Raw genomic sequence first — 25,675 nt, forward strand, 5'->3', positions numbered from 1 at the left:
GTACCAGCCGCTGAACATTATGTTTGTTGTTGTTGCCTAAATAGCTTGTTATATTGTGGTTTGTTTATACTGTGAATCTGCAAAAAAGATAAATTAGCGGAGTGTTTGTTTATTTTAGTGTCTGGCTACATTTTATCCCCGCAGTCATCCAACCTGTATAAAAATAAAAACAAAAATTGTACATCTAAACATCATGATGCATTCAAGTACAACCCGTAAAGTCAAAAACACACACTGAGCTTCTAGTTGATCTAAATAATAAATAAAAAAAAGAAAGTTAAATATCCCATTTAGGTTTAAATTGATAATTGTTTCATTACATGATGAAAGTTTACAAAAAACTAAGTTTTGTGTGTTAATGTTGAAATGTCAGTGTGGATCATTTAAATTACAAGTTGTACCTGAATGTAGCATGTTTGGCGATAAAAAGTGTCTTTCAGCACAACAAATTTTAAGTATTCAGAAGAGTAGACCGCATGGTGAAATATTTTATCCAAGATGAAGGTCCTGTCTAAAAGTCAGCGTTCATCATTAAAGCACCCAAGTGCTCTCCTAATTCTCATACAGGCAGTACAAATGTACTTAATCCTAAGCTTTTCAGATATTGTTTCTGAATTTTTTTTGCTTAGATTTCTAGTAAACTATGTCACAGATTGGGAAATTAAAAGGCTTATTTAAGAAAGAAAATAAAAAGCTTATATGGAGGAGCAACTTACAAAACAAAACTTAATAAGAGCACAAAGGTTATGACGAAGGAGATGGCAAACTAGACAGAGTAAGCACACAATACCAGAATTAAATGCAATGATAACTGATGGGAGTAATAAGAATTTGCAGATGAGACAGAGATGAGGAACAGGTGTAGGAGGGCATGGTTGGAGCAGAAACTGGTTATACAAGTGTACTGAGTACAAGGGAACTGCTGGCACAGGGAACATGGGAAACAACTTTAAATACATAAAAAACAATAAAAATACAAACAACAATGAACAAATATCAATGACAATCATAAAAAATACCAAAAAGCAACTCGTAAGACACAGATCTTGAAATATGATCCCATGTGGAAAACCATGCAAGTACATGGGATCACGTGAACACGTTGAATATTCTAAAATCCTACAATTGTTTGGTTTAAAGGCCTGGCAGGGATCAGTCCTATGTTTTGAACATGTTGCAGAACTTAATCGAGGTACAGCTAATAACTGTATTAAATTCCACTTCCTGTAAGTCCCATGCCATAGACAGACTCAATCATGAAATGTACACCATGAAGCTGATATCTTTGTTTCATGTTCTGCTCTGCAGCCTAAACAAGCTCTGCAGCTTGATGCATCACACATGGTCCAGTTCTCTGTTTGCCACATATTCAGATTAGAGTTGCTGTACATCTTGCATCAGATCTCCAGGAGAGCAGAACAAACTTCTACTATGGCAACTAATTGACAATAAGGAACTTCACTACAGGAAGCTGGCCAGCGTAGAGACAACAAAACGAGAGATAGCCCATGACTAACTGCTTAGCACCAACTGAAATTTCCTAATAAAATGTATCCTTTTGTGTGGATAACTAATCCCAGATTTTAAAAAAGACATTCACTTTTCCATTTATAGAGTAGTCAATGCAGCTTAGTTTGGAATAGAGCTGTCATTTCTAACCTGGGCCTGAAGTCCGGCCTGGCCCAGCCCAAATTCGAGCCAGGCTGGGTCATAATAATGTGCTGGATGCGCGGGCCGGGTCAGTTTTGGACTTTTAATTGCATCAGCGGACACGCGATCCAATTTTATGGCAACATGGCTTGCCTTACAATTTGGATCACCAGCTGCACGTGGCTGTTTGACCGCGTGCTGATTAACTTAAGGTAAGCTTCAGATGGACTACTGACAGCGATCCATGCAATGCGCAAATGGACTCGGCCGCTGCGGACGCACATAGCTAGCGACCCAATTTGCTGAATGGGTTTGAAAACAGGTGAGATACCAAAATATCCTCGCAGACATGTCAGAGCAGGGTCCGTGTGAATAAATCAGAATGCAGGCAGAAGCAGGTATTTAATCCTCTGTGACGGCCATGAAACGGACAACACCCCCTCAGCTCCTATCCATCTTCTGCCCCCTTTACTCAGCCTTGCGCGTCCGCCGACCGTTAATAACTATAATATTATTTTATATATTATAATATTATTTTTTAGTTTTATACATTTGTCTTGGAATCTAGCTGTTTTTTTGGTTTTGTTACCTTTTCCTTTTAGCCATCCTATTTGTTAAAAAAAAAAAAAAAAAAAAAACTGTAGTATGAGTTTTTTATAACTGCTTATTGTTGTTGCTGTTGTCCATTGTTGTCATCTTTCTTTGTTGAAATCAGGTCTCTCTTGTAAATGAGTCCTCGAGGCTCAATGGGATTTACCTGTATAAATAAAGGTTGATTGATTATAATAACTATAATAATCCACTGAGTCTTGATAATAAACAAGAACTCTTATATCTTCCTTTCTTTGAAATAAGTTTTAAAATCATGTCAAACTGATTTGCTTACAAAAGCAGTAAAAGCTTAATTAAAATTGTTTTTTTCATTTGTTTGTTTTTCGGGTTTGGACCTGTAATTACAGTTAATTTGTCAGGTCGAATCCAGAAATAATGTTTACGGGCTGGGGCTGGGTCAGATTTTTTGGCCAGAATGCAACTCCAGTTTGGAAGGTATATAGAATTAGACTTTTGTAATTATTATTTCAAAAGATCAATATCTCTGCTTTTGGTACTTTGGACAGTCTGATCAAACAAATTAGTCTGAAATTATAAATCTGAAAATGCCCTTATTGTCAAAGTCTAAATTCAAAGCTTTAATTCTTTGATCCTTTGCTTCATACACAGATATTTACTGTAAAACAACATACAGTATGTTAGACTTCAGAGCTGTATTATACTGCTTAATAACACAAAAAGTGCATAAAAATCTAAAATGACTATTACCAATAAAAATACTTCAGGAAAAATAGGATATATTTATAGCTCATAAATACCAGCTCACTTAAAGACAAAGGTCTATAACATTGTGCGCAACTATTTCCACTTGCGATACACTTTTTGAAAGAAGGAATAAAAAGTCATAATGAATTATACATAAGTCAGCGTTAGGAATTATCATAGTTTATAGACTGTGCTAAATTGTGGTATTGATTTTTTTTAGCAAAACAAGACTTATAATCTCTACTTGAAGCTCAGGAGTTTAATAATACGGTCACAGACGCTGGTAAAGAATTCAATCAGTAGGTCATCTGCTCATTAGGTGTGATAGAGGTTGAAACATGGTTTTCTTTGAGGGCCAGTAGGTCTTTACACCTTGTTAACATCAAAATCTTTAAAGGAAACTAAAGTGCATATGAAGGAGTGTGATTGGATTGCATGGAAAAAATAGTTCATCAAAGCAAATTGTCCAACAAAGTGAATGTTTGTACTGCATGTTTTTTTTATTTTTTGTTATTTTTTTTTTTTTTTATTATTAAATATGATGCTGAGAAATTCTAAAGCATTTTGTATTTTTTTCTGGAACCAAAGTGTCAGTATTTTTGGTGTGCTGTCAGATGCATTAACGTCAGTGCTGGGCCGGTCTCTAAGAGAAATCATTCTAACTGGCTGTTCAGCATAATGAATAAACGCTATACTATACTATCAGGTCTCTCTTGCATGTAAATGAGTCCCCGAGGCTCATAGGGATTAAAATGTCTAAATAAAGGTTGAATGGACTATACATTATTTTACGTGTGTTCTAGTTTGTTACAATTTTAGCAATAAAAATAAAACTAACAAAACATTTAATTTAAATCTTTGAAGCTTAAACTGAATCGCTGAGTTTTGAATTCTCTAGGCAATAAAAATGTTAAAATGTACCCATTCTTCTGCTGAATGGTCAGACTATATGCAAAAGCTGACAACTCTATGTGCTTTGTGATGAAGTGTCATTGTTTTTCCATAATGCTGGCAATTTCAGTTCTTTCACAAGTTCTTGACATTGATTTAGTACATAATAAGTGTTAAACTAAAAACAGAAACAATAGGCTTTAAGCAGCGAAATGACGTGATAAGGGGTAAAGCATATTTTATGTTTAGCTGGTGGGTTTCTTTACCTTTTGAACTCAGATTATCATTTCTGCTTTTCCAGTCTCTCAGCCAAACTTAACATATTTTAGTTTTACCAGAATATGGCAGATACTGATAGTGTTCTCATCAGAATACTTATATCTTCTTTTTACTTGTGTACTTTTTATTTACTTGACTATTTGTAAGGAGTCTAAACATGCAGCCTAAAATAATCTTTGCTGTCATATTTTACATGAACTGACAAGTTCTGCTGATGCTGGTCAGTCCTCTTCACAAAGTTGTCATTTCAAGTTAAACAGAAAACCGAACGTTCATTTTCTTTATGTTGAAGTATCGTATTTTGTGGGTATTTGGGGGTCATAAAATAAATATTAAGGATGAAAAAAAAGAATGAATGAATGCAGCTGTTTCACACTGACATTGTCCCATTGGTTATATATAAACTCGACATTATACCAACTGTCTAGTGAATAAACTAGTGAAGTTTTGGAATACTATAATAAAGCTGTTATCAAACGATACAACCTCTCAAAACTTTACAGTTTACTATGTTACTATTATGTTTACAGAGAATATGGGAAATTATTTATTATGTGATCTATTGCAGTACAGTAACTTCACCTGGTTGAAATAAATTACTGGACATGATGGAGGAAAAATGTCAGGGATTTCCTCAGATGGACAAACTGGGGCATAATCACATAAAATTTTAGGATGTGAGAGCAAATGTCAGGTCTTATTGACCATTTAAATCAGTGAACACAGGAGCAGTGTGCAGAGTGTGGATAAACAATAATTTCAGGTTACTTTTGAATGCAAAATATAATTTAATATATTAGAAAATCCTGGAAAACAATATGTAAATGAAAGTGCTATGTATGTTGATTGTGTGGGATTTGACTAATCACACATGAGATACAGCCAAGTGGTGCAGCGGACAGCTATGTAAGCACCTGGGGAGCAGTCAGCAATCAGGTGTCTTGCTCAAGGACAATATGACATATGGGAATGGCAGGAAATCAAACCTGCAACTTTACGGTCCCAAGTCGGCAGTAACGGTAGAGTAGGGTGCAGGTATGGGGAAAGCATTACAACCACAAGTGGCAAAGTACGAACAGACAAATTACTGTAAATGCATATCCAAATGTCCCTTGTTACTGTACCATAGCTACAGAGGGTTTCTGGTCTTTAAACAATTTAAGTAAAATGTTACGATCCTTCATTTGACACTTTTTGTGACATATCTATCAGTCGCAAATCAAGAAAAGTACTCTAGGATAATAATTCATACGTAGATGTGAAAGTATGGTGCAATTTTAAAAAAATGAATACAATTTTTGCTTAATTTATTTCTCGTCTTTTCTTTTTATCTGTGTCACCAAGAGAAGACAGAGAGCAGCCTTCCTGGACAGGGTATTAGCACATCTCATACTGACACTTGAAATTGATGTCACCTGATAATAAACCCACTTTGGCCAGCTTCCATCATGCATTATAGGGGACGACAGCGTACTTAGGGAATACATAAACTAAATCATATTTCCACAGGATTATAGTCAGTCCACATTTACCTCAGTACCTCTGAGCAGATGGCCTTGTCTGCATGTCACCTAATAAACTGGCACACTGGCAAATCTGTGACTGTGTTCATTCAAACTACATGAAGAAACTCCCAGTAGGGCAAGTTAATATCTAAACAGTTCAGCGCTATTATTACCCAGGGAATTATATTGCAGAAGATTTGCGATTTATTGTTAAATGTCTTTTGGTGAACATAATACTCCAGCTACCATTCAGATTAAACAGTTAAATTATGTTAGTTCCAAACTCAACACCACTTTAGTCTTCAACACCTTGCTTATGTTTGTTTAAACTACTCATCTCAGTATACTACAGTATACTGTAGTAGTGTTAACCATAAAACAAATACAGTAGTATTATTGCATTTTTTTTTAAACAGGACCAATTTTGATCTGTCAGATGAAAGCTGTTCTTAATGGTGAATATGGATGGGTATTTTCAGAATAGTGAAAAGGCTTGGATTCAAATCTCAGCTGAGGCTTTTGCATGTTCTTCTTGTCAACGTATGCATTGGTTTTCTTCAGGGACTACACCGGGAGCTACACCATACAAAATGGTGGAGATAAAGAAAATGGTGGATGGTTGTATGCTGAAGCTTTAGCCACTGCCACTGAATACGAAGCTCTGAATCCAGTTGCGGACACCGTCAATTAAGAGCTGAAATACGGTTTTAAAAGCTTTCCATACTCGTGGCATCTGCATGCTTAGCTTATATTGCAGGATTGCATTACCCAACAATATGAATTATTCATAAACAATCTTCCACACATGCAGCAATCCTCAGGTTATAGTATTGCACAAACAAACAAACAAAGATGAATCTTAGACGCAGACAGTAAGATGTATTTGGTATTAAAACAATTGCAAATTAAACATTTAAATCTTTAGTCTACATTACTGTTTTATACCAAGACAGTGAAACAGCTGTGCTACACCCCCCCCCCCCCCCCCACACACACACACACACGTCCATAACTACAGGAATACCAGCATAGCTAACATAACATATGTAATGGGATTGTTGCTAGGGATACGGTTGTCAGGTGGTTGCCACAGAGCACCCACTTTATTTTAGACTGATAGGATGTGCAACCATGTAAAGTTAAAGAGGACGAATATTGTGCAGCTATTTATGAAACAGTGTTGTAAAGAAGAATCCATACTTACCTATAATGGTGAAAATGCAGCAAGTGTCAGCCGTAGAAGTGCGCTTTTACCTTTAGAGAATCAGTCAGTGTCACCTGATACTGAAGGGTAAATCTCTTTCATTTCATGCATGAAGGGCCAAACCTCCACATTGTCTTGTCTGCCTTTTCACTATGCATCACCCAAAAGAGAGAATTAATGAGAACTAACACAAGAAACACTAAAAACTAAAGAAGGTTGGTATGCAACTGGATCCTATTTCAATGAAAGATGGGATGTCTGGCTGAATGGGAGGCTAATCTCATGACTTTATTTTGTGGGGAACATGATTTGATAGACAATATAATCTTTGTATAGACAGTTTTCACATGAAGTAAATCAAAGTAGATGGTGAGGATATATTCAAAATGACCAATCAGTTGTATTAAAGGAGTTCTTTACTGGGACTCAGAATAAAGAACAAATCATCTGCTAGTCTGAAAGTCAGTGGTTCAATATGTTGAAATGTCCTTGAGTAAGTTACTCAAGATTTGCTCACTGATGTGTGCATTAAAGACCTGCTCCCAATTTATTTAATTATATACCAAACAGAGGACAGTTTGAAGGATGACAAGGAATTGTTTGCTGAATAGTATAGTCATGACCTGCCGGTACTACCTGTATTCAATGAGTAGCTTCCCTGTTCTTGATTTTGCTCCCCTTCCTCTCAACCTAGGCCGGTCAGGTCTCACGCCTGATTAAGCTTTTAGTGGTGACCCTGCAAAATAAGAGAAGGAACATTCTGGTACCTCGACTTCTTTTCATCGCGGTTTAAATAGGATGAATAGAAACATAGACAAGCAAATCAACATGTCATCAAAATGCAAATTTTTGAATTAAAAATACGCCTGCATAGGAACTTCGGAATTAGTTTTTAATCTGCAAATTAGTTTTATTTTACATGAATAATTTGGATAAAAAATATTAAATGTTTCTCATTATTCTTGCCAAAGCTTTGACTGTAGCTATGTAGAGAAATAATGAACATTATTAAAATCACACAATCTAAACATCTGGAAAACATGCTGTCTAGTTTATCCATTGAAGTTTTGACATAGGAAAATTAAATCATGAGTACCAAATATACATTTGTATGCCAAAATGTTTCTTTAAAGTCAATGCAATTTTTTATTTTATTTAGAAATTGTTTAGTTTGTTTGTTTTGTTTTTCCTCTTTAAGCTTTGTAATGCTCTGCAGTGACTGCTTGTCTTGAAGTGTTTAACCTCACCTGATATAAACCTCAAGAGCTCGTCAAAACTTGTATTTAAACAGTATTTTTGCCTTGAGCTAAAAGTTTCATTGTTGGGTTCAAGCAGTCAGATACACAACAAGATAAAAAAAAACAAATCCCTTTCTAAAATATTCTTATTCAAAGCAGTTTTCTTTTGCTTCTTTAAGTGTTTCCATGGTGAAGCCTACTGGGCAAAAAACATGGTTCTCCTTGTTATTTTTATGGATTGTTGTGACAGTAACAAACGGCAAGTTTATGAATTTAACTCTTCAAATGGGCAACAAAATACTTCACAAAAAAGTTTGATCCAAGTTTTTTTCCAATCCAAGTTTTTGCTATAGTTTTAAAGCAAATGGAAGATTGATTTATACCTCAAAACAAGAAACTCAACTATTTTATTGCAGCACAATGGTTTAGTGGTTAGCACTGTTGCCCGACAGCAAGAAGGTCCAGGGTTCAATCCCCGGGTTGGACTGGGGGTTGATCTTTGTGGAGTTTCCATGTTCTTATCATGTTTGCATGGGTTATCTCCAGGTACTCCAGTTTCCTCCCTCAGTCCAAAACATACGTTAGTCTGCCTTCAGGCCCAGGACTTCCTTGCTAAAGAGATGTGTGATCTTAATGGGATTTGCCTGGTTAAATAAAGGTTAATAAATTGTAAAAAATAAAATGAACAATGCAAGCAGTATTTTTAGGAGCAATATTTCCAGTGAAAGAAGTATGACCTGTTTTTTTATTATATTAATTGATAACATAGCTCCAATCAGTTTTGCATGTGAAAAACCACATTTAGAGTATGTTTTGGCGCAACTTGTCATTTACCTAATGAACTCAGGAATTTGTGTTGTTGGCAGCATGATGACCAATGTGTCACCTTGGCATTTATCTACAATCCTCATTCTGAACTTTAAAATCCGGCTGCTTTTTGTCATTTTTTTTTTCTTTCATAGGTAGGGAGTGTGGTTCCTTAATGGACTTGATAATGGGGATCTGTCTTGTGACAGCCATTACCGGCTGAGTTTAATGTGCACTCTCAAGGTAGTATGTTGACATTTGCAGCTTGGCACAAGCAAAGGTTTGGCTCGTCACACTTGCTGCTCCTATGTGCCCAGCCTTTCAAGGATAATGAGCTAATTTGTTTTTCAACAGGACAGTGCTAATGTTAAGAATGAAGCAGGTTTTTAGGAAAGAGTCAGCAACTCTTCAAAAAAAGGAACAAAAAAATAGACCCATTACCTTTGCGTGAAGGTCAATTCTTCCAAGTATATAATCCTTTACCAAAAATACTGAATGTGGCAGAGTAATAAATGCAACATGCTACAGTTACATTTTTTCAAACCTGAAGCAAAAGCACTAAAAATATTTTTTGGCTTGAGATGTAGTCTAATGAAAAACAAGGTACAAAGCAGAGGCTGGTGAATTATTGATCAGGTGCTGACGTATGTATAAAGCAACGAAAACGCAATCATTTTTGACTCAACTGCAACTATACCAAATATAGATTTTCTAAAAGAAGAAGAAAAAGACGAAGAAAAAAGCTAGTTGAAACATGGCTTATGTTGAGGTTTGTAAGTCAGAACACTCTTCGTTCATTTAATAATTGAGAATTTGAGCAAGGTTTCGGACCTGAGATGAACTGGACACAGACGCCTGCACAGCACCTTAAATCAGGAGTATAGAGGCAGCTTCGTTTGGTTCAGTAGGAATGTAAAAATTCAGCATTTATACATTATTACCCAGAAATCCTGCACCCACAAGTCACAAAGTAAAGTCTCATTAAATAAGTGTGGATTAAAGAGAGCAACTTTACAGATCAAGTGAATACATAGTTGCCATCAGGCTTGCGTATGAACACATGTCCAGCCTTTGTTCAAGCTTTAGGAACAGGTGGCTGTGATCCTGTGTGCCAGCATGAGCTTTAGTGGAGCTGGTAGCCTAACAGACTGGAGAGGCAACAGTTATCTTGAAGTGGCCTGCGATGCTGGCAACATAATCATTTTGTAAAATAAACTTCTATTTATATCTAAATTTAAGGATGGCAGTCTTTTTTTTTTTCTAAATAGAGGATTGCATGGTGACTGAAAGTGGAGCAGAATATGATGCTGCCAGATATACAAGTTTGGGAAGCAATAAGGTGGTCATAATGTTATGGTTAGTTGGTCGGAGACCTCAAGGGTCATTTTGACTAAAAGGCAGTAGGCGGGTTAACTTTTCAAACTGGATAAAACCATTGAATGCACATTTACCTAAAATTGCACTAACTCCATGTGTGAGTGTAGCAGCTTTTAATGGGTTTCGAACCCCACAGAAACAATAACTGCTGCAAACAGACTGAGTGGACCTATAAAGTGAGCTCTGGGTTGCTGTTAGACGTCTGGGGAGAGCAATAAATCACCCAGACACTTAAAAAGTTGTACTCCAGTGCCCCAAGGTACCTCTTTAGACTGTTATCAAATAACTCCACGTTACATTCAGGCATTGCAGTTTTCATTTGGCTGTAATTTTCAGAGAAAAGCAGGGGTATGCTCTTTGATTTGTTTTAACACAAGCCCCAGTTTAACAACATGATCTTATTATAAACTCCAGCAGATATTTGACTACCGCTGAACCTCCATAAAAGGCCTCAGTAAAAATATTTTCTGTATAATAAGATTGCAGTCATCCTTGTTCTTTTTTTTTTTTTAAGACTGTGGCACAGAGAGCGCAACCCTGAATGAACTTACGGTAATTCAATATTTCACTAACATGTTTGAGATATTACTTATTCTCCAGATGGGATGAGAAAGACAAAGGCGAGTTGTGATAATCAGCATGCTGAGAGACATTAACTTGTTAAATCAGAGTCAAAACACAGAAGGATCCGATGAGAATGAATGACAGTGGTTAGACACTTAGACAGGAAGGAGTGGGATAACAAAAACTGCATGCAGAGAGAATGAAAGTGATTACATCAGAGCAAATGACATATCACAAAGAGTGTGAAATGTGTTCTAATTCCACACAGTCTGCCTTTGTCCCAGCGCTGAATAAATCATGTTTTTTTTATCTGAAACCCCAAGTCAGTCTCTTTTGAAATCTCCAAAGAATTCAGCAAAAACCCCAAATGCAAGTTTTGTTTATCAAAACAAGACCTCCCATACAACTTCAACAATGAGCAACACCTTACCCCAACTGGCTGAACTGCATGGTAAATATAGGAGAGGAAATCCCATGTTTGCATGCAAAATAAGGAAAATAATGAACATGCATGCATAAGTGAATACGCAATAGACTTTACATGGACTGACTATCTCAGCCCTGAAAGGAGCTGGAGCTGTTCTAAAATGACAAGAGGACGAATGACCGAGTCAAACACACTCTAAACTGGAGTTGAGAGATACCAATGAAACACAGTTATGCAGAAGTGCATCATTTCCTAATAATGATGGTTTCTGAATATTGATCTTCTTGTTCTTAAAATAATGAAGAATATTTTATAAGTAGATTATTATTTTGTATGTCGCAGGGTGAAACTAGCCTTCCATGACTTGTACTCTACCCTTTTCTGGCCTTTTCTGTGAAGTACCATATTTTTCGCTGTGTAAGTCGCAGCTTTTTGCATAAATTAGCATGCCCTGCGACTTATACAGCGAAGCAATTATGTTTTTTTCCCCCATATTTTACCTCAATTTTTGGCTGAGATCTGATGATTTCATTCATTCTGACATGGAAAATATTGAACACTACCAATTTCAGCTGTTAGAGGGCGGTCGACTAATATGGCAAGCCAAGTGTCTCATTAATAAGTAAAAGTGGCTATTAATGAGACAGCTGGCTTGCCATACAGAGCCACCTTTGTCTCACTTCGGATCTCCTGGAGCAAAAATCAAATCAGCTGCATTTCACCGTGCCGCCCAGGCGAAATGCAGCTGATTTGACCATTAAAGTGCATGTATTAAGGAAAAGTTGAACTAAGAAACACCTTTACTATAATATTGAACAAACAAATAATGGCTTTTAGGTGGTTATCTTGGTAAATTTCGAAGAAATGCACAGCGTGTCCTCCCTCTGCATGCTCCCGCAGCTGCAAATCGGCTTTTGAAATGCAGCTGATTTGACCATCAAAGTGTATTTATTAAGGAAAAGTTCAACTGAGACACACCTTTACTATAATTTTGAGCAAACAAATATTTGTTTTTAAGTGTTAATCTTGTTAAATTCTTGTTAAAGTCCTCCCGTGCACGCTTCCATGGCCGCCATTTGACAGCCATTTGATTTTTGGCAGAACACCGGCCCACGTTTCCAGCTGCTCAGCGGTGACACAAAACAAACGTGACGCGTCAGCGGTGATGCATAATCAATGCGACTTATGCGGCGAAGTGACTTATTTAGGCGTTTTTCCGCTTTATTAGACATACATACTGTACATATACACCTCACCAGGGAGGCGTCCAGGAGGCATCCTAACCATAGATGAGGGTAAGAACATAGATAAACTGGTAAATTGAGAGCTTCGTCTTTCGACTCAGCTCTCCCTTCACTAAGACAGACCAATACAGTGCCCGCTTCACTGCAGACGCTGCAACTATTTGCCTATCAATATCTTGCTCCATATTTCCCTCATTCATGAACAAGACCCTGAGATATTTAAACTCCTCCACTTGGGGCAGGACCTCTTCCCCAACCCAGAGAAGGCACGCTACCCTTTTCTGGCTCAAGACCATGTCCTCAGATTTGGAGGAACTGATCCTCATCCCAGCCACGTCACATTCGACTGCGAACCGCTCCAGCAAAAGCCGTAAATCACGACCTGATGAAGCCAATAGGACCACATCATCTGCAAAAAGCAGAGATGCGATCCTAAGGCCACCATAACAGATCCCCTCAACACCTTGGCTGCACCTAGAAATTCTGTCCATAAAATTTATGAACAGAATCGGTGACAAAGGGCAACCTTGGCGAAGTCCAACTCTCACTGGGAACAAGCGAAACTTACTGACGGCAATGCAAACCAAGCTCTGACACCAGTCGTACAGGGACCTAACAGCCTGTATCAAAGGGCCTGGTACCTCATATTCCCAGAGTCCCACCCCAACACACACACACACACAGGGTTCCCTGAGGGATGTGGTCGAACACCTTCTCCAAGTCCACAAAGCCCATGTAGACTGGTTGGGCAAACTCCCGCACACCCTCCAGAACTCTACTGAGGGTGTAGAGCTGAGAGCTTATATACTCTGTGAAGTATTTAAAAAGCTTTTTGCTTTTAAGGAAAAAAGACAAGTTGCTTTCACTTGTTTAACAGTGAAAAAGTAATTCCAAAAGTCAAAGCAGCTACATTGGTGACATTAGATTTAGTATTAGGACTCCAGCTTCTGATTCAGTTTTCTTCAATGGTACTGGATAGGGTGTGTTTTTCTTTGTGCAATGGGTTTTTTTTCTTCTACAGTTTAGATTTTTAGACTTGTTTTTTTCTTTACAGGGTTTTGTTGAATAATTAATGGGATTCATCATCCATCCACCCATTATCTTTTACCCGCTTCTTCCATTTTGGGTCGCTTGTGCCCATGTCCAGCCATCACTGTGCAAGAGGCGGGGTACACCCTGGACAGGTCGCAAGTCCTTCACAGGGCCACATAAAGACAAACAACAGGCATTACGTCAAAGCTAAATGAATGCACAAGCCTTTTTCTTTCACATATCTCTCAGTAGCTGTAACTTAATGTTATATTTTAAAGCTGATTTCTGAGATAACAAGCAGCAACAAATGTTTAGGAAGGGGACACTACATAATTCTGAGTGGCTAATTTGTTTATGAACCAGATCAAATAATGAAAAAAAATTTTTTTTATTATATGTATGAGTGTAATTGATTTTATATGCACATACACATAAAAAAAGATAATTGGAGCAAGAAATTCAGTGCTGTAAAATAAGAATAACCAAGGTCCGGATGACTTCAAACCCTTTGAGATTGGTTGCAATGCTTCACTGTAACTAATTCAATGCTGTCTATTGCAGTGAAAGTATATTTAAAAAATTTAAGCTATTAAGTCATTAAGTGTTACAAATTATTCCAAGGTACAATCAATAATTAGCAGTAAATTAACAGGTAAAGACTTTCATTTTTATGTAGAGAAAAAAAAAACTTTTTTTTTTCTGGAATATGAAAGTGGCAAAGGTTCAAGCGCAAAATAAACTAATTTTAATTACCGTTACCATTTTATGGTAATGGAGCATTTTAAGATACTTAGTCAAGAAGACAGAAATGAGAAATACATTATACCCTCAGACAACTGATAATCTCATCAAATTTAATTTCAGTACAACAGAGCTCAACAATAAATTTAGCGTTTAAAGTCTATCAGAATAGCAGTAGGGTGAAAATGGGGAAAAAGGTCATTCAGCTACCATTAATGCAATATATTAAGTTCCTAAATAAATATGCAGGAGCTGTATGGTAACAGTGGGCACACCTCTGCCTGCTGGGTGTCTGGAGGGTATAATTTACTACTGTGAAATACTCTGTTACAGTTCAGGTGACATGGACAGTCTGAACATCAATAGTATTGAGGGGAATATGTACCCTAACTCTTATCATTGCCTGACACCAGGAGAGCTGTTTCAGGGAAATAGACATGGATCCTTATCTTTTCAAAAGAGAAGAGCGAGTTGATCTTACTGTGAGTGAGTGAAGGAAAGGGAGTGATAAGAAAATTATTTCTTCTTACTGGAAATGCAATCTTGCTGTCCACTTAAAGGCTGAAGAGAGCTTTAGGTCCAACACCAGCATTATATCGATCCCCCACATTTCTCTTCTCGGAGTGGTCAGGAGAAACAGTGCTGGGGAAAGTTGCCTAAAACACATAGGCAGGATTCTTTTATATATTTAGTTAAAGAAAAATCATGTTAACTTGGTTCTACACAGTGATCTGAAGTTATTATATCACTAACTAATGTGGCAGTGACACCAAGATAATAGTTGAAATTGGGTTGGTACAATGGGAACGATGCCAACAGGAGCTGTTAAGGCAGTAGCAGAAATTCTCTGAGTGGCACATAGAAGGTGTCAGCAGGAACCTTTTCAGAGTTATTATTACATTATTCCAGTTCTGCTTCTTGTTTGCTCGCTGCAGGAACTGTGGCCATTCACCATCTTACCTGTTTTTATTAGACATTTGTTTAGCTTCTGCTCCAGAGGAGGTGGTATTTGAGCTCAGTTGTAACTAGATGGAAGGGGATATATCTGGTTCAGTCCAAGTAAAATAAAGTTTCAACCAGCACCCTCTATATTCATTGCCTACTGACAAAAAAGCAAAAAGTGGCAGATGACATTTTTTGTCTGTGTGTGCATGTTGGTGTGCCTGTTAGCATAATATTTCATGAATCACTGGACAGGTTCCCAAAAAACACTTAAAAGTACTCATTCGTGCACAACTGATTAACTTTTGGAGTCAATCCAATTCAAGTTGGCCACGACAGTTAATCAGTTTTAGCGAACCCCAAAATGACTTTGACAATTTAACAAAAAATGAGCTAGTTTGGCGTGTCAGTAGCTGAAGAAACCCCAACAGATACTCAGTGAAGATTGTTCAATATCTTTATTTAAAACTTCAACATTAAAGTGCTTGTGACATTTTCTTTTCTAATAAACATGAATACATCTTTGAAAGATAATAGTAGTAATGTATTATAAAAAAAATAAAATAAATAACGAAAAATTCACTGCTGAGATGAACGGTTGTTGAGATATTTGCATGCGCAGTAACAGGAAGTGATGACAAAGGGGAACGCCTACATGTGATCAGAATATTGCTACAGTGGCTAACAGCACAGACAGTGGAGAAGAATTTGATGCTTCTTTAGATTATTTTGAGTCACTGAAGAAGAGAAGAGTCAGATTTCAAATAATCTTGTTTCAATAAACAAAGAACAGTTCTTTTTAAGGTTACCCTTTGAGGTCACTTCCTGTTTCACTTTGGCTACACCAAGTTCAAAAGAAAATAGGTCAGTCCTGTGACAGAAGGGGTAAAATCATGTGGCTTATGCCAAATATCTTAGATATTAAGATGTTTTCTTCCACTTGTTTTGATATGCATTGGAGTCAACCTTATTTATCTGTTAGGGAAAAAAAAAAGAACTACTTAACAGATTCTAATGAAACTGTCAAAAAATTATTGCATGTCTAGAACAAATTAATTTTTAAGTACAACTTTCATAAACATACCATTTTCTGAATTTTAAACACAACAATTTCCCTTGAATAATGAAAAGCAGATAAATATAAAGTCTGATAGATAATATTTTTATGTATCAAATAAAGCTGATAAAGACAGATGATGTCTGAATTATATGTTAGGTTTCCATATAATGTCAGTTTAAATACCGGTGTTGAAATCGTTGCAACATTTAACTTGCCGTTTCCTTGACTGAAAATCAGGATTTTCCTCTGAGTCAAAACAAACTAAATAAGACTGTTTCATTTAGACTGTGAAATCTCTGAGACAAACCCCAATTTATGCAATATTCACTATAGCAGTTGTTTGGTGGTTTGTTTTCTCCCATTTTATTATGTTGGTAAAATGAGAGCAAGACATGGACATCCAATTTTCATGGGAAAACAGACTGTGTGGTGAAATGCTGTGAAGACTTTTGTCAGCCTGGTGTCTTAATTATGATTCTTCGTCTCTTTTGGCCATCTGCGTGTGACAAAACTGCTCTGATGCAAGAACTTGTGCAGAAGAACGCCTTGTGTGTTTGCTGATCAGCTTTGATCTCCATGTCAGATGCCATTTATAACTTACAACTAGAGTTTATTCTCTTCCAATCTCTTCTCTGGTTGGTTTGGTCATCACATTTGCTCACAGTTATGGAAAAATGTTGAATTTCATACATGGTGGTGATTTTGTTTGGGTTGTAATGATACGCACTGATGAGAAATATTTGAATAAATTCAGCTTCAGGTTCAAAGTGACTTTATTGTCATTCGCATCATATGTGGAACATGAGGTGGAATGAAATTGTGTACTCAAGGTCCCAGGTACGACCAAAAATTGCAAAAATATAAAGTATAAAAAAGAAACAGTATTCAAGAATCTAAGATATGCTAAACAATAATAGTGTAATATAATACAGTGTATTAAACAGCAGCCTGAACATGAGTCTGTTGTGAGCAGATGAGTATGAATAAAGCAGTTTAAAGGCAAGAAATCTGCAGCACAGACAAAGTGACATATCATCAATTAAAGTGGCATTACAGTGATTTTTTCTGGATTTATGAGCCTAACAGCTTCAGGGTAGAAGCTGTTCCTCAGTCTAGTGGTTCTACATTTAATGCTCTGCAACCTCCTGCCTGAGAGGAGTAGGGCAAAAAGTGTGCGAGCTGGGTGAGTGGGGTCCTTCATGATGCAGGTGGCTCTCTTCCTGCATCTGGAGGCGTAAATGTCTGTGATGGTGGGGAGACTGACTCCAACATCTTCTGTGCAGCCTTCACCACTCTCTGCAGAGCTTTTCTTTCTGCAGCTGTGCAGCATCCATGCTGCACGTTGGTGCTGGAGCACAGGATGCTCTCCACTGCACACCTGTAGAACGAGGTGAATACTGAGCTTCCCAGTCCAGCTAGCCTCAGCTGCCTGAACAGCCATTGTAAAGAAAATGCACTATATATTGGCTTTTTAACTTGGGTTTGATAAATTAAATCTCTACTTTACAAAAATCAGATTTGCTTCACTCTCGTTTATCTCATAGCCTTTTTAAAAAGCAGTCTATACTTCAGATTAAAACTCATTGCTTCATCAGACCAGTCTAAATGAAAGAGCATTAAGTAAAAGGGTGATTTTAGGATACTTTGTGTGCATTACTGCCAAAGAAGCTATTTTTCCCCGAAGATGCATGTATAAGATTGCTTTTAAATGTGATGTTTGATAGCTAACAGAGAATGAATGATGGCTTTTGTCCACTCAGGGATCTAAGACTCATTATTCCACTATTATCATTCTTGCCAGTGACTGTGGAGAACTTTTCCCTCTTGTCGTTTGCCTGTTTGAGAAATGTATAAGGGGCCTGGGGTGTCCATTATGAAGCCAAAATGACTGCAGCATTTCAGCCACAGTCTGCTAAAAGAAGCTGGGGGCTGTGAGGAAAGGCTGCAGCTTCCAAAAAGAGAAAAAAGCTTTGTGAAACAATCCTACCATTAATGAAGATTAAGATTTCAGTCCATAGAGTCGCTTTTCAGATGGTTAAAAAAAACAGAATCTGTCTTCAACATCAGATTTCAAACATTGATGTAACACTGTGAAATCACTTTGATACATTTGTACTCAGTACTGAAGTCACTGTCACTACAAGCTGTCGATCATTTTGACCTCAATTTAGTTACAGTATGTCATATTACATTTTGTTTCTAGATATTTTGTTTGCATTTTAACTTAATCTAGTCTTAATGTTGTCAAGTGGAGTCATTTAGTCATTTAAGTTTAGCCAAAAGGTTGAGTTTACTTTTTAAAGTAAGACTCGTCGATGCAAATTATTAGACCACATTTATGTTCAGCTCATTAATCAGAATGATTGTGTTGATAGAGCAGACGTGGAGTATGTTGTTCTTCAGAAACAAACTGATCTTTATGTTTACATGACCCTGTATTTGTAACTGAACTATATATGCACTGAAAATTGGTTTCACAACAGAAAGAATATAAATAGAAATATATAAATATTAAAGTTAATTTCCATTCCATATCACTTAACCTTCGGTATAAGCTTGGCATAACAGTCAAAATTCAGTTGGTAGCTTATTTTAATAAACCTCTGAGTCAGATGCATCAGTTGATGTGACGGAGTATTAGGGCCACACTAAAAGAAAAAAAAAAATACATTACAAGAAAAATGTCATAAAATTATGAGAGTAAAGTTGTACTATTATGACTGTAAAGTTGTAACATTACGAGAATAAAGTCGTATGAGGATAAAGTAAAAATATTGCAAAAATAAACTTGTATTACGACAACAGTCATTTTTAAACGTAAGACTGCAGATGGAACCACCTATATCCTTGCAGTCGACCACTGCCAGAAAGTTCCTCTTCCACAAAAGAAGCAATATCTTCCAAATCCATGTGGTTCTTTCTTCAAAACAGACAGTCGTTTGCACAATCGTTTCAAAGTCCTGTTACTGACAATAATCTGATGCTGATGTGCTAACAGATTTATTTGCAAAACGATTACAAAAGTATAACTTAACAACAAGCCCAATATTCATCATTTTACCGCAGTTGCTTTTTCGTATCTGAGTTCTGATAATATTACGATTTTATTCTGGTAATATTACAAATTTATTCTCTTAATACTAGGACTTTATTTTCATAATTTACGACTTTATTATCATAATACTACAACTTTATTCTCATAATACTACGACTTTATTCTCCTAAAACTACAACTTTATTCTCGTAATATTACAACTTTATTCTCGTACAACTTTTTTCTCATAATATTACGACTTCATTCTCAGAATACTATGAATTTATTGTTGTACGACTTTATTCTCATAATTTTATGACTTTTATTTTCTCGTAATGTTAATATTTTTGCCCCTTGCTTATTAGGGCTGTGCATAACCTTAATACTCTGTTGTAATTGCAGACTTAACATTTCTGGTAAATAAAAACAACATGTAAAATATTTAAAGGAAAAATAATTTGCTTAGAAACACTGAAATAGTATAAATTGCCACCCATTCTTGTCATAATAAAGTGCATTCATAGATTTGCTTGTTTTTGTTTATAACATTGTCCTTTGTAAAAAAATATAAATCATTAGAACTGTTTCAGATTTAAAGCTGATCTCCATAATGTTAAAAGTAGAAAAGATGATAAATTTAAGCTGGAATTTGAATCAAACTTTAATCACATCAGACTGTATGTTTATGGTGAGTTGGCTACACCAAAGGAAACTTGATGAAATGGAACCAGAAACCCTCGGGAACAGACTGCTCTGTTTTTAGTGCATATTGTTTTACTGGTTTTATCATGGCCAACTAACACATTGGGACATTGTATAAGGCCCAACAAAGTTATGTCAGGTCCTCTGGATGGTTTATTTTTTTGTTGAAACATTTCGTCCTTCATACAAAGGACTTCATCAGTGCGAGGAGCCACAATAAACTCAGTCCCATGAGTGGCTTACTCACATAGTGGGCCAACCAGTTTGATGGTGAAAAAACTGATATTTTTCATGATTTTTTTACTTGGATTATTGAGCATAAACTTTTATACTTTGCATGAGAGTTAAAGCATTAGACAGATTTGTATTATTATCAATTATATCCCATTCTATTGAATAGATTGCTCATAGTTAGTAGTGCTGCAATGCTGAAAACCACCCCCTTGCACATGTTGTGGTACATTAATGTCTGTTTTGCTCTTTTTTCCCCCTTGCACATAAAAATGATAAATCTTTCACTTTGGAGAACAGTGTACTTCTTGCTTATTTCTAAACTTTCAAACAAAAAATTACATTTTTTTTATTCTATTGTAAACTTGACATTTCCCTTTTTATTGATGTTTTTTTCTTGTTATGCTTTGACTAAAAAGAAAAAAGAGAGTGCATTTTCTTTTTCCTGAGATCTTCTCTTGCTTGTCATCTCCTGTTCAGTATAGTCTTCCTATTCTTCCTAGACTCATGATTCACTGAGCTAATGTAGTTTTGCGCATGAGGTCAGCAGATGAAATAGTCATTTGTCACATTAAGCATCTGTCATCTTCACCATACATACTCTCTCCCGTCCCCCCACTTTTTTTTTTGTATTGCCACAATCACAACATCACTTCCAGTAATATAAACTCTTTCCCCCATTTTGACCTCTACATTTTAACCCTCTCATTTTATTTCTAAATGTAATCCCTTTTCCCCACATTCACTCCATCTTCAATTACATCTTAGCATATTTACTTCATGGTTGAGCAACTGACATCATAATAACTCACTTATGTTTAGAGCTCGTGCCTGATGAGTTGTCTTATCATGTTTTCTCTAAATGGTTAACACAAAATCATGTGGCTTTATTGTGTTAAATTTTACACACTTTAAAGCAGACCATAAAAAGGCAGCATCATGAAATAGAGGGTTTAATTGTTGCAATGCCCAATTCACTGGCCTGTTTTATGCAGGAAAAATAAAAGCCCTTCTGTATAAGAGATAGTGGGTAGAATTTTAAAGGCAGAGTTGGCTATCCATGTCCTGTGCCATATGCAAAATTTGGACAATTCCAGCAGTATTATTATGCCCTATTATACGGCTCGTAAAAAAGATAGAGGTTAAAATTAAATGCAAATTGACTTTTCATTTAAAACTGTTTGCAATTGGATACTTGCCCCTTTTACTTTTCTGGTTAATAAATTTGAATGGGTTTTGCATGTTATGATGACTAAGAAAATATAGAATTGTATTTGCATTATAGTTTGGGAACAAAAGGAAAAAAAGCATAGGTTGAGATTTTGGAAAACGTGAAAATACTTAAAAAAGGGAACCAGTGACGTTGATTCAGTTTTTTTAACACAAGTTTGGCAAGACAATATCAGTTTTGGGTGTACAGGAACCATTTATTTTAGTTAATAGTTAGTTGTTATGAAATGTAAAGAGCAAGAACTGTGAGCCAGATCAGTGCAACCTTTAATCTAGCAGCTGCCATTAAATATTCAACATCAGTTTGACAGAGCGGCTCTTCAAGCCAGCTTCAAATTTATCTAGAAGATGACATTTTAAATCCTACCAGACATGCTGACATGCTTAAAAAAAGGATTTAAAAAATAAGAATGTGGGGACTGGATGAGCCCACCACAGACATTATAAATATGCGTCTGTGGTCGTAATCCCTGTCTGTTCACACAATTTCACCAGGAAAATAAAACTAAATGCTTTAAGAAACAGTTTTTAGTTCAAAGACATCCTGTTGCTCATTTTTGTTGTGTCACACTAAAATATTCAGATTTTTTTCCTCTCCTTCTCCCTTCATTTCATGCTGTTTTCTCAAATATACACAATTTTTTTTTTTTAAGTTTCATTATTCACCTACTGGCTTCAAGAGGTTATTGTATGAAATTAAAAAAAATAAATGAACAGCTGTCTCTCCTTTGTTTATGGACAATGATTAGCTGATGGCTTGCATTGAATCCCTCATGTGCACACATTATGCATCTTCAGTTTCACCTCCCTTTACATTCTGTGATTTGTTTCCCACCTGCTAAGGCTCTGACGTAATTCTTATCTTAGACACTGTCTGAAAAGTTTATATTTAACTCCACAGTAAAACTTGATGACTGTTCTGCATTTTTATTTACACCCCTCTTCTGCTTTTCTTATTTCTCCTCTCCAGCATGTGAGTTAATGAACCAGGGGATTCTTGCCCTGGTTACATCCACTGGCTGTGCAGCCGCAAGTGCCCTGCAGTCTCTAACAGATGCTATGCACATCCCGCACCTCTTCATCCAAAGAAATGGGGATGGTGCACCGCGAACCGCTTGCCAGCTCAACCCCAGCCCAGAAGGAGAGAGCTACACGTTGGCTGCCCGTCCCCCAGTTCGGATCAACGATGTCCTGCTCACCCTCATCTCTGAGCTGCACTGGCAGAAATTCATCATCTTTTACGAGAGCGACTATGGTGAGTGGAAAAAAAAAAAGCCTGACTAGCTGATCGCTAAATGTATCTGATAGACATTACATTTGTATGCAAGATAATCTCGGCACATCCATTTAGATGTAAATGCTCCAAAACCATCCCGGCTGTCACTGGAGATCAGGCCTCTGCTAAAGTGAAGTCATATGATTGCTGAGAATTCATATGCTCAGAAAACACTAAGTGGGAACTAAGATGAAAGAAAACACCACCACACAGACACACTTATTACACACACAGGCTGTTAAAAAATAAATCAAAGTTAAGTGAAAATTGTAAGGAAAAACAAGATGTTGTTGCTGCATCTACTATTGGGCTCTTCATGATGAGACGAGTCTGGGCTTAATTGGCTCATTTGAGGCACCCTCCTTCTGTGAGGGTCCATCCCGACGGTACTAAATTTATTCTCAGATCCTCTCCACTTCTGTTATTTCTCCTATGACGACGCTCGACAACAAACCTTTCTTGACCCACATTTGGCTAGAGGCACTCTGGATCAAGAAATTATTGGCTAAGGAAAACCGAGTAGGGAGTAAATATCACTGCGTTGCCATTCCTCAGACGAGTCTTTGCCTCTGCTGGCTAATCTTTTTACTACTTGGAGGAGTGTAATCTGGAAGAGAGTATAAATCTGATTTACTTTTTTCCCCAACTTTGAAAACATCTCAGCTACATTTGATGCAGTGTGTTGTAAAGCATCATCTTACCATCCTTTGTTTTCTTCCTTCTTTTTGTTTTGGGATAGTTAGGAGAAATGAAGAGCTGTTAAATGTTTAAACCAGAGTTTGTACCTGCATGGCGAGCCTCTTCGTGTTAATGTATCCAAGATGCAGCTTGGTAGTTACATACTTCTGTCCTTGGAATTGTTTATGACATTGGCGCTCTTTGTAGAAAGTGCATTCTCAGCATTTGACTGTATTGATTAAAAACTCCACCATAGAAAGAGCATCTGTCTATCAACGGACCATTCTGACAAGCTCTCTGTTTCTAACTACTTTGCCCCCTATACGTCTCGAGGTCACAATGTGTATGAGTGTCAGTTCTGCAATAGATTTTCCCTTTCTTTCATTCTGTACCTAACAATCTTATTACCATTGGTTTCTGTCAGATAAGCTGTCTGCCACACCAGAAGATTGTGTGTGTGTTTGTATGGGGTGGGGGGGGACTACATGGGTGTCAAATGGTCTGATGGACTAATTAAATGTCTATTCTGCTAGTTAGCTATATGTCAGTTTTGCAATCCACAAATCAATATACCTGTCTGCATTCTCAGTCATTTTTATTCTGTTGGAAACCTTTCCAGTTCTTTGAATAATGTCAGGAGCCCAGGTAACAAGCACGCACCATGGATTGCACTGCAACTCAAATCAACAGTTTTATTAAAGGAAATGCTGAATATGATCCAGTTTGTTCATGTTCAATTACGATGCTAGTTTGTTAGTGTCGAACTAAAAAAGAATAGGCCAAATTTTCATATTGGCTTTAAGACAGTCTTTGAATTGTTTTTCTCAATTGAAAGGGTTGCTTTATTAAATAATGCATTACCATTTACGCTTTCTAACATATATTCCTATAATAGACTATTTAGAAATGTTTGTTGATGGCAAGTGTGATATGAGCAGCTAATGAGGAAGGATTCAAGCTTTCAAGGTTCTTTATTGTCATTTGCATCATATGTTCATTCAACCTTTATTTAGACAGGTAAATCCCATTGAGCCTCGAGGACTCATTTACAAGAGAGACCTGATTTCAACAATGTGATACACGAGGTGGAACAAAATAGGCAGACAGAGGATTGTGTTAGCAGCGTTAGCAGGTCTAGTTAGCAGGTCCCGTCAGCAGCTTGATGATAATAAGGACCGCAGTGCTGCCTACCAGACTGCCCTCCAGAACTGGGTCCGGCAGATGGAGAACATCTAAGGTTTTCACGTGGAACTGAATGGGTCCGTAGAGTTTGGTCCATGCAGGCAGATGGAGGATCAAGGAGACAGCTGCCATGACAGAACTGAGCCCGAGGCTGGAAGGTCTGAACCATGATGGCACAATGGCAAGGCAGCGACACTGAAAACTCCACAAGTGTGTTGCAGTCATAACTGTAACTGTACCGTGGATGTGCACTGTAGGCACCAAAAAAAAAGCTAAAACAAAAACAACAGGAACAAAAAAAAAATTGAGTTCACTGGGAGCTTGTGAAGCTGCAGCTCGGCTGAGCATGGCCATCTTGGCTCTATATATATATATATATATATATATATTGCCAATCACAACTACATGCTGCACTTACATTTCCAACAGATTCCTTTTTAAAAATGCACCAGATTTTAAAGCAACGTCTCTTAAACAAATCCCAAAGATACGACATCAATCCAGAACTCAATAAGTGACATAACTGTGACTTTGTCCACCACTTTTGTAGAACTATAATTTGATGTTTGTCAGTAAATATCACAACCAAGTGAATGCATCTTGTCTTAGCAGCTTCTGTCCATCCCTATCCTGCCACTGGCGGATGTCAAACCTCTGCTGTGAAAGATCTGAGCTGACTTCAGACACATGAAGTACTTTACATCTAAAACATGTATTTATTGAAACAATCCAAAGTTTGAACAATTATCCTTGTTTATTTGATAGCTGTATCTGTGGTTATCTTCCACTAAGCAATAATTTAATTAAGGAATGTGGCAGCAGATCAGAACCATTGTCTGCCTGTTTGCCTCGATGCCGTATTATACTGACCTATATCAGTGTAATAATAATAATAATAATAATAACTTTTATTTATAATGCACTTTTTATGTATTTGTCACTGTTAAGTATTTATTCTATGTACAGTTTATACTTCTTATTTGGTTTTCAATTTATAAAGAGAAAAATGTTTGATAAAATAAAAAACAATTCTCTTTTAATGTGTATATATATATATATATATA

General features: G+C 36.8%; 1 protein-coding gene across 1 annotated transcript in view; it reads left to right on the top strand.

Moving 5' to 3' along the window:
• Positions 1-25,675, top strand: part of grid1a (glutamate receptor, ionotropic, delta 1a) — a 302,471-nt gene that overhangs the window by 154,232 nt on the left and 122,564 nt on the right. The window contains exon 3 of the mRNA XM_037679710.1: positions 22,446-22,730. Coding sequence (XP_037535638.1) covers positions 22,446-22,730 — 285 coding nt within the window. The remainder of the gene's footprint in view (positions 1-22,445; positions 22,731-25,675) is intronic.

The sequence above is a fragment of the Nematolebias whitei genome, chromosome 1, assembly GCF_014905685.2.
Source record: "Nematolebias whitei isolate Nwh7 chromosome 1, NemWhi1, whole genome shotgun sequence".
Classification (NCBI taxonomy): Eukaryota; Metazoa; Chordata; class Actinopteri; order Cyprinodontiformes; family Rivulidae; genus Nematolebias; species Nematolebias whitei.